Source organism: Perca fluviatilis, chromosome 2 (assembly GCF_010015445.1).
Source record: "Perca fluviatilis chromosome 2, GENO_Pfluv_1.0, whole genome shotgun sequence".
Classification (NCBI taxonomy): domain Eukaryota; kingdom Metazoa; phylum Chordata; class Actinopteri; order Perciformes; family Percidae; genus Perca; species Perca fluviatilis.
Window position 1 is genome coordinate 23,812,526 of NC_053113.1, and position 15,455 is coordinate 23,827,980.

General features: G+C 41.4%; 1 protein-coding gene across 3 annotated transcripts; it reads left to right on the forward strand.

Annotated features, from left to right (window-relative positions):
* Positions 1 to 572: 572 nt before the first annotated feature.
* On the forward strand, positions 573 to 15,455 carry gmps (guanine monophosphate synthase). Of its 3 annotated transcripts, none has more exons than XM_039777726.1 (16): positions 573 to 653; positions 2,483 to 2,652; positions 2,789 to 2,903; positions 3,341 to 3,438; positions 3,794 to 3,897; positions 4,214 to 4,407; positions 5,271 to 5,436; positions 5,751 to 5,902; positions 6,044 to 6,217; positions 8,242 to 8,347; positions 8,587 to 8,702; positions 10,018 to 10,143; positions 11,247 to 11,362; positions 11,503 to 11,633; positions 12,668 to 12,840; positions 13,511 to 15,455. In XM_039777726.1, exons 1-16 carry the CDS (start codon positions 630 to 632, stop codon positions 13,610 to 13,612), a joined length of 2,067 nt encoding a protein of 688 aa, XP_039633660.1. In that variant the 5' UTR covers positions 573 to 629; the 3' UTR covers positions 13,613 to 15,455. The 3 variants fall into 3 exon arrangements, with proteins under 3 accessions (XP_039633660.1, XP_039633669.1, XP_039633651.1); XM_039777735.1 differs by lacking the exon at positions 573 to 653 and adding an exon at positions 1,045 to 1,062; XM_039777717.1 differs by lacking the exon at positions 573 to 653 and adding an exon at positions 1,357 to 1,595.

Consider the following 15,455-nt stretch of genomic DNA (forward strand, 5'->3'; position numbering starts at 1 on the left):
ATAATAGTATGATACAAGATGTTTTTCCATATGACGTTGTGCCCCTGTCCTAACCCACGGTTTTAGAAAGAAAACCGAGATATGTCAGCATTGTGTAGTGGATCAGGACAAATTCCTATATTGGTCAAAAGGTGTTTAAAAATCTCTTAATTTCATTTTGCTTTGGACGCCCCTAACTATTGGGGGATAGGGATTGGCAAATATCCTGGGAGATCCCTCTGGACACATCTGTGACACTCACTGGCCTACCTACGAATGTCCTATCTCGTAAAAAATTAAGCACCTAGCTAACCATATTTTAACTTACTCTCTAAGCCCAGCCCTCTTGGGGCAACTTTTGTGGATTTAACTTTGCGCTCCACCCATGATTTACAGACACGTTTATTTAGTCTGTTCACACACTGTGAAAGTTATTCCCAACCAGTGGACAGACTGTGACAGCCCACCTTCAACCCAACAACCTAATCTGCTTTTGAAACAGTAGTCGGCGTGCTGAGCCAGGAGCTAACCAGTAGCGCTCTCTCTCTTTTTTTTTTTTTTTTTTTTTTTTTTTTTTTTTTTTTTTTTCTCTCTCAAGACCTGGGACACCGAGGCGAAGGGGAGCTCATTCCACAACACGACAGTCCTCCATGGCTCTGTGCAACGGAGACAAGGTCAGTGGAGCGGGGAGTACCCGGTGCTCTGGTACTGGGCAGCCCGCTTGACTTCGTGTTAGGACCCTGATTGCTGTTGTAGTCCTCTCTGTTAATTACGGCCTGCGTGTACCTCGGGGGGGAAAGTTAGAGAGCTCGGTACCACCAGTTCCGCTGAGGAGCAATGAGTACGCTATGTATGCCTGTTGCAGTATAACATTAACATGTTGCTCATGGCTGCTAACTAGCCGTCAGGATATCTTAATTATGTTTAGCATAAAGCTTTCACATATTTCACACTAGACGTGGCTGTTGTCTTCTTATGGTGGATCCCTCCCAATACCCTTTGCCTCCAAACACCGCGTGGGTTGTAGCATTGCTCCGCTAACTCAACCAGCTGCTCGCAGGACGTGCTGCTACCAGGCTAATGGTGATTAGTTACTACTGTTTGCCTAAAAAAATCCTAGGATGGCGAAGGCATGACCTGCCCTAACTCTCCCTCTGATTTGCTAGCTCTAGTTGCCTACTCTGTATGGGTTGGTTAGATTTAGGCAAGAGGAGTGGGATTGGTTAGGTTAGGAATGTCAGGGTAAACCAACCAGAGGAAGAGTAGGGCGGGACATGCCTTCGCCAGCCTAGGAAAAAAATACTCGCCTACTGTTTATATAGTATCCGCGAGCTAGCATGCTAGATAGGCAATTTGATAGCTAGCTTTAGCTAGCCGGGCGGTCCGAATGTGTAATGATAGCACTAACCGAAAGTCTTGTATTATGAATGCATTGGCGTTCATTTTGGAAAGTGACATTGAGCTTGTGGCAAACTAATTTTATTATATGCGGTTACTGTCACACGGAACGTTATCTGACACAGGTTTGCTAACGTCGTCACTAAGCTAGTATGAGCCAACTTGCGGTTACCGGTCTGACAACTAGAGCTGCTGCTGCTATGGTACCCGGTGATTTGGTAAAGTTTGCTGTAAAACTGTCAAGTATTTTTGTCGCGATAATAATGCTAGAGCTGCAGTGATTGAAATCGAAGGTGATGGGTAACGTTAGTATGCTTAATGGAAGTTGTTTTTAGAAAACATCTACGGCGGAAGTGTTTCAGCAAACCACGTGGGATCATGTTTCTCTTCTTGCTCTAGTGTACCCATAGACAGTATATAGAGTGTACCCAGTTTGTGGAGATGAATTAGCTGTCAGTGATCGAACTGCTCTCTACCGTTGGTTCTTGAATTTTTGTTTCCCAAACTTTGATCTGCTGATATGTTTATTATAATAACCAAACATTTACAGTTGTGTCAATGTAAAACAGTATACTGTTAATTACATTGTCATTTTTTTAAAGTTATATTTTTTTATTGCTTGTTTTTTAAAACAGTTTGTGGGTCTTATTTTTAACAGTTGTACTCGTGAAAAGCACTTTGTGACTTTGTTCTGTAAAATAAATGTGCAATATTAAATAAACTAATTATTATCCTGCTCACTAATAGCTTGACTAACTTGTGGGTTTCATGTGATTCTACTGGGTTACTGCAGGTTTCACAAGAGTAAATCTTTGTCTGTATTGAAGCTCACATGTCCATAATCATGTTAGGCCTTATTAAGTCACATTTTCCATGGGTAGGTCAGAAGTAAAGCACAATTATGTTGAGGAGTGTGTTACCTTACACCACTTGTCACCCAAAGCGCCACCAAACTGTTGAAACTAAGGACAGCATTTATATGTCTGTGTGTGATAGTCAAATTTAATTTGGTAAACCGTAGTGTGCAAAAGCGACTATGTATGTATACTTTTCTGCCCGCTCAGCTCAACAGAATGTGTGTATTTCTGAATGTGCGTGCCCACAGCTGGAGATCAGTGCAGAGCAGAATGGATCATGTGAGGGGGCGGTGGCGATCCTGGATGCTGGGGCCCAGTATGGCAAGGTGATTGACAGACGGGTGCGAGAGATGTGTGTACGCTCTGAGATCCTCCCTTTAGAGACCCCGGCCTTTGCTATCAGAGAACAGGGCTACAGGTGAGCATGAGAAGCATATTATTTAGAGGGGATTGTTGTTTGCCTTGTAGCATAGTTATTACCTCATTATGTCAATATGAAAGTCTTTTATAATATATTTTGCCTTGGTTGTTTATTTCTCCCTTCCACTTCTCAGGGCAATCATCATTTCAGGAGGTCCAGCCTCTGTGTATGCAGAAGATGCCCCCTGGTTCGACCCTGCCATTTTCACTATCGGAAAGCCTGTCCTGGGGATTTGCTATGGGATGCAGGTATCTATGCAGATACATACACAGTACATTTCTGTGATGGGTGGCTTTTTATAGTGATTAGGTAGACCATCCTTCTTCTGTTACACACATTCACTATGAGTAGCTACGCTTTGCGAACAATCTACACCATGCTGCTGTTCAGTTCTCCTGCTGGGACTTCACCACCTTCTTCAAGGGCACTTTGACACTAGCTGAGGGAGATCAGAGCATTACTTGCTCAATTTTCCCAGCTGGCCTGGGAATTAAAACTAGCAGCCATCCATTCTCAGGCTAGCAAATTTCTCTAGACAGCTGGCAGTTATAACTTCTTTGAAATAATGTGTGTGTGTGTGTGTGTGTGTGTGTGTGTGTGTGTGTGTGTGTGTGTGTGTGTGTGTGTGTGTGTGTGTGTGTGTGTGTGTGTGGGTGTGTGTGTGTGTGTGTGTGTGTGTTTACAGATGATGAATAAAGTTTTTGGCGGCACAGTACACAAAAAGAGTGTAAGGGAAGATGGAGTGTTCAGTATTGGACTGGACAACACTTGTTCCCTCTTCAGGTAATATTGCTGCTCAAGTGGATCACAAGCAAAATTGTAATTTTACAGTACCATCTCTTCTCTTAAATAACTGACTAAATGTTTTGTCTGTAAAACACAACCGCTTCTCAACGGGTTTGTCCTAGTGCCATATTTGCTAGATAAACTGCAGAAGCATTCCAGCAGTCACATATTTTACCCTGGCTGTTACACAAATACTGCAGAGTCTAAAATAATTGGCTAAAAGTATTTAATTACTGTCTGCCCCTGCACCCAGTGAAAGTTGGGCCTGTAAACATAATACTATTATATGTAATGTTATTGAACACCACACATCTTCCTCTGACGTCAGCATCTGTGTTTATCTTATTATCAGAGGCCTTCAGAAGGAGGAACTGGTCCTGCTGACCCATGGAGATAGCGTTGATAAAGTGGCTGATGGCTTTAAAGAGGTGGCCCGATCAGGCAACATCATTGCCGGTGAGCAGAACGTGAAATGGGTTGTGGCCCTCAATAACATAATTAAAAATAGATTGTGGTTACACTCACATGCAATTTCCAAATAAACCGCTATATTTGTTTGTATATGTTAGAAAGCCTCGGACTGTGTATGTATTTACATCTCTGAGAAGAATGTTCAATCTGTATTTTGTCTGTTTATTTTTCCAAATCTATCTGAAATCCTGATTTATTTATTTGTGTATGTTTATAATAGTTTCTTGAATGTATAAGTGGCATTCAGAGAGGAAAAATGGCAATGGTAAAAGTTCTTCACCACATCTGTTTTCCCCACCAGGAATTGCTAATGAACAGAAGAAGCTGTATGGGACACAGTTTCACCCTGAAGTGGACTTGACTGAGAGAGGCATTGAGATGCTGCGTAACTTCCTTTTCGAGATTGCAGGATGCACAAGTAATTTTACCGTACAGAACCGCGAACAGGTGTGCATCAACGACATCAGAGAAAAAGTAGACAAGTCTAAAGTCCTGGTAAGTAAAACTGCACCAAGTTTTCATGATTGTTTGTGTTGTTATCCAAACCATTTTTAGGGCAGAGTGATGACTTAAAAAAAGAAACATCAGAAAAGGGAACAAAATATTTTCTCAGCACATTTTAACCTATAATGGGAGATAATTTGACTCAAATTCTAAAGCTGGGTGGTGAGTGTGAAGCGTGATAGCCACTCAGGAAGTGGTGACAGCAGCAATAGTGGGAAGTAAAGTAGAACCAATTAAACTCTCAAATTAAACCCTGTTTTATCTGAAAAGAGGTAGTCGACTCCCTGAGTGGCTTCAAATTGGGCTTCCTCTCAGGGGAGTGTAAGGGCGATAAATGAGTGTAAGAAACAGGCTCAAAGCACAGGATTTATATTTAAAGAAATACATGCAGCCTTGGTTTCTTTTTCCTCTACTACAGTCTGAGGGATATGCCTTTCAATCTTTGTTACTATACTCTTGTTGTAGTTTGTTCCTGCAGTAGCAATTGGCAAGTGTGGCATTGTGGGTGTGTGATTCCCAAGAGTTGGTAGTCCGCTAATTATAAGTAAAGAAGTGTCAAGGCTGTAGTCATCACGTCCTTTTTGATTGAGTTCATAATGCCTAATATTTTACAGCCTGCCACCAGAAAAAAAACCCCAGATATATCAAATACAACATGACTAATACATTGGGAGGCTAACATGAATAGAAATTAGACATACAGCTGATTAGAGAGCAAGAAAGAGTAAGTGCAAGGGTTTTAATACTTCCTCCTTAATCTAGCAGGGTCACAAATTTATCTCTAAAGCGGTTGGATGTCACTACTCAACTATCTGGCTGCACAGTTAATGACTGACTGTAATGATTTTTTTCAGGTGCTGCTGAGTGGTGGGGTAGACTCAACAGTTTGCACAGCTCTCCTTAACAAAGCTCTTAACCAGGACCAGGTGATAGCAGTTCACATCGACAACGGCTTCATGAGGAAGAGAGAGAGTCAGAGTGTGGAGGAGGCCCTCACCAAGCTGGGCATCAAACTCAAAGGTAGGGACAAAAGTTGTGCTGGTCTAAATGAAGTAGGGGTGGTACAATAAGACCTCAAGTGAGTACATTCCATTGTACTTCCTTATACTTGTTATTAAAGCTTATATTGCCATGTGATGTGTAATTGCCCATTATTGTTTTGATATTTTATAGACCATATGACTAATTAATTAATAAAAATAACAGTTGCAACTCTGGATATTACAAGGTACTGAAGAATTATATTTATTTTGTCTTTGATGTTATCTTGGAGAAGAACATTTTTGTGTTGCTCGTGACCCAATTGTGCCTTTCTCTTTTTCGACTCTATTTAGTGGTAAATGCAGCTCACACCTTCTACAATGGAACGACAACCCTCCCCATCTCTGAGGAGGACAGGACGCCACGAAAACGCATCAGCAAGACTTTGAATATGACTACCAACCCAGAAGAGAAAAGGAAAATCATTGGAGATACATTTGTCAAAGTGAGTACTGGGTTTTAATCATTCATGTTGTAGACAATTTTTGTTATATATCACACTTTGATTTGAACCTGCAAGCTTGTCTGCCCTGCAGCGTTGTTACCATGGAATACATCTGACTTTGTGATTTGTGTTGCTTCACAGGTGGCAAATGAAGTGATAGGAGAGATGAATCTGAAGCCAGAAGAGGTTTTCCTGGCCCAGGGTACCTTGCGGCCTGATCTCATTGAGAGTGCCTCTCACCTCGCCAGCGGCAAGGCAGAGGTCATCAAAACACACCACAATGACACTGAGCTCATCCGCAAACTCAGAGATGAGGTACTGTACACGTGCACATACCCACACAAATACTAACCTATTAGTTTCCCTGATACATACTGCTGCTTCAGCGTGTGGCCATCATATTCAATAAAATGGATAGTTATGAATGCATTTATACCATTAGACAAGAAGGACACAGAATAACAAATCATGTTACTGTAATTGAATGCCAAATAGCACTAAGACACCTGTCAGTCATCGTTTACAAAAATGGCAGAATTTGGCGAACATATTATTAGGTGCAAACCGATTCTGCTAAATGGCATGGCTAATCGCCACAAGTTAAGTTATTTGAATTATACAGTACAATACGATATACTGTATTTTTGCTGTGGGGATGGGACATCACCATTGCACATAGTTTTCACATCCACTAATATGCTCATATCATTACATCTACACAGTGACTTCTGGCCACTACTTCTTAAACTAAAGTATGCCTTTTTAGTTTTGCTAACCTTGTACCTTAAAGTGATGGTTCGGAGTAATTCACCCTAGGGTCCTTTGCACCATGACCTCGAGCCAAACACCCCCCCAGAAGCTTTTTTCACCTGGGTCGAACATTGGGAGAGTTAGCTAGAGTAGCGTTATCAGCTGAATAGCTTAGCGCAGGGGCTAATGGATCCACGTTTGTATCTCGTAAGTTACCCCACTAATAATGCCCGAAATGATACCAAACGTCTACAAGTAGTACAAATAGGTTATGCTCTCATAAAACGATGGATTGGAAAGTTTGTAAGTACACCAGAAGTTTATGAACACTTGCCTGCTCTCTTCTGCTCTCTGTTGCTGTTGCTGCTGCTGCTGCTACCTGCAGTTAGACGAGTGCTTAGGGCCGTCTATAAATTACTACACCGAAAAGAGTTACAACAAAAATACTTATTAATTTAATGATTAAATAAGGTAATGTCTCCAAACTTACCTCAATTATTACTTGTCTCCTGTTAGTTATACTACAGCACTTACTTTAAAAAAAAAGTTAAATTAAAAAATGTTTTTGTTGCATCTCTTTTCGGGTGTTAATTTGTAGACGGCCCTAAGCACTCGTCTTCAGCAGCAACAACAACAGCAGAGAGCAGAAGCCAGCAGGCAAGTGTTATTTACATAAACTTCTGGTGTACTTACAAACTTTCCAATCCATCGTTTTATGAGTGCATAACCTATTTGTACTACTTGTAGACATTTGGTATCATTTTGGGCATTATTAGTGGGGTAACTTACGAGATACAAACGTGGGTCCATTAGCCCCTGCGCTAAGCTATTCAGCTGATAACGCTACTCTACGCTAACTCTCCCAATGTTCGACCCAGGTGAAAAAAGCTTCTGGGGGGGTGTTTGGCTCGAGGTCATGTTGCAAAGGACCCTAGGGTGAATTACTCCGAACCATCACTTTAAATGGTACAAGCTGGCATTTTGAGAATAGAATAGAGAATAGTTTTTGTTGCAGTCTGCACAGACAGTTTGATGCAGTGGTACAGACAGATTATCAAACTTTGCTCTTGTGCATATCATAATGCTTCGAAGGACTGCATGATACAAGAGTGACATGAACTTCTGCTCGATGCTGTAAACATAAGTCTGCGTAAAAAGAACATCTGCTGTTGCTGTTTAGTGCACAGATTATGAAAGTCACAAAAGCCGAGCAATAATGCAGTAACCCTGACTCATTGAAAAACATCTTCTGTATCCACACATTCAGGAAATATATCTTAAACACTAAGACACAAACACCTAAACATCATTTACCTTTTATTGAAAGTGTACATTATCTACATCATCCTTCCTCCCCTAAAGAGTTGTTCCTTCTTTAACCCTGGTATTATACTACACTTGAAAGGAGCACTGAAGCTTCTGTGAATAACATTCACACTCCTTATTAGCTGTTTACTGCTCATATATTATTGCCGCTTTCTGTTGTTTTGCTCAGCGCTTTTTATATGAACGCACAGCTATGCAAGTTAAACCTATCCCTTACTCCCACACTGTTGCAATGCTGATTCCACTCCTTTGTGATCCTCCAGGGAAAAGTAATCGAACCACTGAAAGATTTCCATAAAGATGAGGTCAGAGCGCTGGGGAGGGAGCTGGGCCTGCCAGAGGAGATTGTCTCCCGACACCCTTTCCCTGGCAAGTACATAAGCACATGCCTATGTTGTCACGCTCTGACAAAACTTTACAAAAGTGATTATTAATATAATGCTTAGTGATGATTTCTTTCTACCATTGTCTCCTTTCTATATCTCTCTCTCTCTTTCCCTCTTTCCCTCTGTACCTATTTATTTATTCAATCAGACAAACTCAAAACTGTCCTTACGTCACTCCTGTATTTGTTAAAAAGTGCACCTCCTCTCTGCTTTGCCTTTTAGGTCCTGGTTTGTCCATCAGAGTGATTTGTGCAGAGGAGCCCTACATCTGTAAGGACTTTGCTGAAACGAACAACATCCTCAAAATTATCACAGACTTCTCTGCAAGCGTCAAAAAGGTCAGAACAAAACCAATGCATCAAAAAAATCTAATGTCACTGTAACTGAATAATCCTAATTCATGTATTTGCAATGGCAATATGTTGAATACAGTGAATATGCCTTTTTTTTGTCCTGTGAAGTTTGGATGGCAATTTTGTGTGTGTGTGTGTGTGTGTGTGTGTGTGTGTGTGTGTGTGTGTGTGTGTGTGTGTGTGTGTGTGTGTGTGTGTGTGTGTGTGTGTGTGTGTGTGTGTGTGTGTGTGTGTGTGTGTGTGTGTGTGTGTGTGTAAATTGTTGAGTACTAAATGAATCACTTCTTACTGAAACACCCCCCTAGCAAGTGTGGCCACTATAAATTTCCTGATGTCAAATTTTGGAGGTGGTACACAGATCCAAACAAATCAAAGACAGATGGAGGACTTTCAGTGAACAAACAGTGTGTGACATGTTGAGCTTCTGTAGCCTTCAAAAGCCTACGAAGTATACCAGCTTAAAGCATCAGAAACTACTGGTGAAATATTTGAGCAGTGTCCACATAGAAAATGAGAAGACACTTGTGGCCATTTGTCCTGACTGGTTAAAGGTGCTCTAAGCGATGTTCGGGTGACGGCACTTCTTGTTGATGTTCAAACAAAACGAGGCTAGCTCACTCCTCCTCATCCCGTCCCCTCTCCCTCCATTCTGTGCTTCCGCGCACCAACCCCCCCCCCCCACACACACACACACCCCCCACACCCCCAATCCTTCTTGTCGGTTTTTGGCTGGAACGCTGGAAGACTGTTTGGTGGTGCAGTTTGGAACAGTTTGTTTTTGTTGCCGTCTGTGGAGCCTGGGGCTGTTTACAGAGACCGCATTTTTTTACAGTGTGTTCAGGGGACAGGCAGCTAGCAGATATAGTGAAGAGATGTTTGCTGTATGTGACAAAAAATGTTGTAGCCTAAAAATGTGCAACCTCTGGTGGTTGGTTGGCCACATTGCACCAAAAGCCAATTAAGTCTGATGACTTAAAGATGTTTTAGGTTTGTTTGGGTACCTTGTTTTTCACTTTGCTGCTAAAGGAAGGGCATCACCCTGAAAAATAGAGCCCATATACAGAAGTCACACTACATATGGGCTGGTTGTCTGACAGTAGATGTAATAGATTTTATACTTTGACATTGTGAATCATGGTTTTTGTGACAAAGATGATGGACACATTTGAAGCTGGTAAATGAGAAGTGTTCCCAAAAGGAGTATAACGGTAGTCCCAACATAGACAGAGCTGTTTCTGAGGTCTCTGTCCTTTCAGTTCCAGTTTTATCATGCTGCTTTAAAACTCTCTCTCCCCTCCAGCCCCATGCCTTGCTGCAGAGAGTCAAGTCGTGCATATCTGACGAGGAGGAAGAGAAGCTCTTGCAGATCACCAGCCTTCATTCACTCAATGCCTTCCTGCTGCCCATCAAAACTGTCGGCGTCCAGGTAACCCTTTTGGTCAATCAATTCATCAAACCCAACCAGTTCCTCTGTAAACTGTGTTGTCTGTTCAGTGCCCAGCAAAATCTTGTTAGATGGCTTTGCTTTCAATTTTAGGGTTTGAAGCTCTACACATTTTTACAGTTTACATATCATCTTCTATCTCGCATACTGTTAATAATGCTTCCAGTGATGTGCAGCCCGAATGTGTTAACCTGCAGTCAAAATAGTTGCTTCTTAAGACCCAAATAAAAAAAAATTAGTTATAGGTTTAATGTTCCAAAACAAAATGCTTGCTTTGTATGCAAAACAATGATTGGCTACAAAGCTTGTTTGTTTAGGAGCTGTTGCATTTACATGTATGTGGAGAATTGAAATGTCTTTACCACTGCTGTTGAATGTCCAGGCAGGGGAAGCTTGAAACAGTGTCTCACTTTTGCTGTTTTGTCTCGCTGTGTTAGAACTATAATTTAGTGGTTAACCCCGGGACACACCCACCCACCCACACAAAGCCTCTTAGTTTCTTACTCGTTGACCCTCTCTAGGCCTAGCCATGGGAGGGATCTGTTGTAACTATTGTAGCACATTTTAGTTTCTTCCTCAACTTCACTTATGTTGACCAGTGTTAGTCTGACACACAAAGAGTGTGTTCTGTGGAAGTGGTTAAACATGGCAAAAAAAATAAAAATAAATAAACATCGCTTCCCGAGTAGTTTACACTGACCAGTGTTGACCAGAAAAGGATTGTCATGACTACTTTCCTAACCCAAACATTGCAGTCAGCCAGTGTCTGTGTGTGTGGGTGTGTCCTATTACTTCCTGTTTGAGGCCAGAGTTTTAAATTTACCCTAAACCTCAAATTGTGGGGCAGACAGGAGACATTGGACAAACACGGGCAGCGTTTATTGCCTGGGGAATTTGTTGGAAGTGAAAACATACAGATATACCGACTCTTTTTATAGAAATTTGACCAGTTTATTTAACTGGAAAAAAAAGGACTGTTTGGAAAATGACAAATGCGTACGCTAACGTTTGTTGAAGATTTGTGTTCTGCTTTGTTTTCTTTGTTGCTCTGTAAAAATAACATAAAAATACATCTTTGGTCTCAGGGTGATTGCCGGTCCTACAGTTACGTGTGCGGCATCACAAGTAAAGAGTCTCCACACTGGGAATCTCTCATGTTCCTGGCTAGACTCATCCCTCGCATGTGCCATAGCATCAACAGGTAATACACACTCTTTGCTTACAGTTGTACTCTTCATTGGTCCTCTGTAATATTTGATCCTCACATTAGACACTAAGTGCTGTCAATGATCGGTAGAACACACAAACACACCCATTCATTCCTGTCTCTCCTTTTTCCAGAGTTGTGTATGTGTTTGGGTCCCACATGAAAGAGCCGCCAACAGACATTACCCCAACTTTCCTGACCACAGGTGTTCTGAGCACGCTCAGACAGGCTGACTTTGTAGCTCACTCTATCCTTCGAGAGTCTGGTAAGTGTGTGTGTGTGTGTGTGTGTGTGTGTGTGTGTGTGTGTGTGTGTGTGTGTGTGTGTGTGTGTGTGTGTGTGTGTGTGTGTGTGTGTGTGTGTGTGTGTGTGTGTGTGTGTGTGTGTGTGTGTGTGTGTGTGTGTGTGTGTGTGTGTGTGTGTGTGTGTGTGTGTGTGTGTGTGTGTGTGTGTGTGTGTGTGTGTGTGTGTGTGTGTGTGTGTGTGTGTGTGTGTCCAAGTGATTTTAGACATTTTAATTTAGCCCTATGTAATGAAGCATTACAGATTATTCGGGATGATTTATATTTGGTGAGTATGTGTTTTCTCTAAAAACCATTCACTCCTTTTACAAAACCTGGTATTAATATGCCTACATATGTATCCAGGAAAGTGTACGTGTCTGCATACTTGCATCCACATGGGGAATTTAACGTTTCCACCAGATATTTGTTCTCCAGTGAGAAGAATTTTCTTTCGTGATATGTCTGTACTTTCCTGACTGGCCATGGTTTCACTCCGTATCCCATTGTGCTAATTAGCTCTCACACTAAATCTTCTTCTCTTTTTATTTTTTATTATTTCGCCTTTTTCTGTACAGTTTGTCGTAGAAACTTTGTTTGAACGTCTTCAGCGGATGTATGCTATTTCTTTTCTTTATACTAATGTTTCAGTGATTGCATATTTTTATTTTTAAAGTATTAAAATTTATAATGGGCAGTCTATGGGAGTGATGTTAGAAAGCTGAAACCTCAACAACTACAAGTGCTAAAGTATTCGTACTTCATGGACAGCTGCCCCATGGGCAAATGCTTAATATATTAAATCATTGTACCTACTAACATGTGGTCCGTTATTATGCGTTTCATGTTTTCGCTAATAACTCACAATATTTGCACAGTCTGTTCCTTGGATGAAGCGGAATCAGTCAATCAGCTGGTTTTCAGATTCAGTCTAAGACCATGAAGCAACTTTTATTTTCACTTTATTTTTGTTATAGCAGCAATAAGAACTTTTCTCTCTGTCTGGCTCCTCTTTCAGGCTATTCCGGTAAGATCAGCCAGATGCCGGTCATCCTGACCCCCCTGCACTTTGACCGTGACCCACTGCAAAAGCAGCCATCCTGCCGACGCTCTGTGGTGGTCCGCACCTTCATCACCAGCGATTTCATGACCGGCATCCCCGCCACGCCGGGCAACCATATCCCAGAGGAGGTATGCCACGACTCAACCTCTCAACTTGGTCTTAGTGTTTTCTAGACTTGGTGGCATCATCTTACCATCATGGATACTAACCTAGGTTCAGGGATCAAAGGTCCCATGACATGGTGCTCTTTGGATGCTTTTATATAGACCTTAGTGGTCCCCTAATACTGTATCTGAAGTCACTTTCCCGAAATTCAGCTTGGTGCAGAATTACAGCCACTAGAGCTAGTCCCACAATGAGCTTTCCTTAGGATGTGCCATTTCTGTGTCTTTAAGGACAAGGTGGAGGGTGGGGGTGTGGCCTTGATCAACTGCCACTTGTCAACTGCCATGATGTCTGTCTCTCATGGGTGGGCCAAATTCTCTGGTCGGGCAAAGCAGAGAAAGGGGAGGTAACCCCTTTCCAAAGATTCCAGATCGGCCCATCTGAGCTTTCATTTTCTCAAAGGCAGAGCAGGATACCCAGGGCTCGGTTTACACCTATCACCATTTCTAGAGACTGGGGGACCATAGGCAGGCTGGGGGAACGCATATTAATGTTAAAAAACCTCCATAAAGTGAAATTTTCATGCCATGGGACCTTTTTAAGCATTATCGGCCCAAGAATAAGGAGCGTCTCAATGTTTTCTTTCTGGTTGTTCAGTGTTTCAGGAGTTATTTGTCTTATCTGTTTTCCCAGGTGGTGCTGAAGATGGTGAATGAGATCAAGAAGATCCCAGGCATCTCCAGAGTCATGTATGATCTGACCTCCAAACCGCCTGGCACCACAGAGTGGGAATAAAACCCAACATGATGTCGTATCGATGGGACTCACACACAATGCACAAACACACTCGACAGATATCCGAGAGGGCTGGTGAACTCCTCTCCTTGTCTGTCCTTCCTATCTCCCTACTTTTCCTCACCCCCGACCCTCCCTCATGTACCTCCACCCCTCTCTTCAACATTCCCACGGAAGGCAGACCGTACTGTGACGGGCGCACATGCAAAGGCGCTACTACTCTGCTCTCCCTACCACTCCTCCCTGGTCTTAATATTTTTGGCAATATGGATTGATTAATGTTGGTTATTGGTAATATATTGTCATTTTTGATCCATGTACATCAATGTATTTCCTCTCTTATGATGAAAAGATAAATTGCTGCTTCCTTTTTTTTGTAAGGTCAACCATTAAAGGCGAGCAGTAAGAAGCTGTGAAAGTTCAGAAAGTAGACTTTCATGTTGTGCCTCAGGTTGCATTATGGGACGAGCTAAACATAAAAACAAGCAAACAAAAGTCATGAAAAGAACAGAAGGAGAGTTTCAGCAATTGTTTTCCTGCCTTTTTTGTCAGATGTTTTTTGTTTCACTGTTGTAGGTCAGAATACTATTCTCTCTATTTGTCCATTTTCACTTTCTGCCTGTATACTGTGCTATGAAGAAGGTTGCCTGTTTTTAAACTAAAAACTAAAAATGCAACCAATGTGACCAATCAATTTTTAAGCTTTTTGTTTTGCCAAAAGTAGAATATATGCTGTGTTGATATATAACATTGTGGGTTCATCTGACGATCTTCTCCAAGCTACATTTGTTGACCAGAGCTCTTGACTTGCTGCTGTAGCACATTGTGGACAGCAGTCAAACCAAGATTAGCTTCAGTATGATGACTAGTGTGCAGGAGGCCAATATGATGGGTAACTTTGTATGTGCCTGTTCTATTGATTTTGTTTATTTCGTTGGTGTGACCTGACCTGGACTTTAATGTTTCCAGAAAGGAGGATATAACATCGTTTCTCCTCATGCTGCAATATGTAAGCTTTTTATGAAGAATAAACATGACGGGAGGACTAACTAATGACAAAATTATAAGCACGGTAGAGTTATAACCACATTCTGTAAATTGCTGTTGTCATTTCATCATTATTTGGCTGTTCTTTTGTTGTGCAGTGGTACATTTTTGCACGTTGTCTTTTTAGTTTTTCACCCATATCTCTGTAGTGTTAAACGTCAGTTTAAGAGCACTGTCTGTTGGCATCTCTAACGTAACTTCACTTTGTCTCAAAAAGGCATTTGATGCTTCATTTTTCTGATCTCAAAACATGCAGTGCATCATACTCTCTAGTGTCTCTCGTGGTTTAGACCTCAGTGAATACAGTGCTCAGGTTTAACTGAGATTTAAAAACGTATTGTACCCCGATAGAGACATTTCACTTGGACGCGGTGGTTCTCATGCCTCCAGTATTTGTCTTTGTGCCTCATCCTCTGTTATCTCCTTAAGCTTTAGTGGCAAAAATACTCTTAATGCAAAATGAATTGTTTTCCTAACTTGTCTTAACTGCTATAAGTGTTTCTCCCTCTGTTCTGCATTTAATACGTGTATTTTCTGTTACATGTCTCCACAGAAAAACAACTTAATAAAATTGGACACATACTTTTGTAGTTGAATTTAATTGCAATATCAATAAGATTAAGTTATGCAATTTAATGTTTTTTTTTTATTTTTATTTTTTATTTTAAATGTTTGTTCAATGCCCATTCTCCTTAGTAACGTGCCTCAAATTAAGCCACTGCATGCAGTTTCAACTATGATGACATTTGTACAATGGAAAACTGAGCTTTAATAAAGATCTCCATGTTGAAACTTC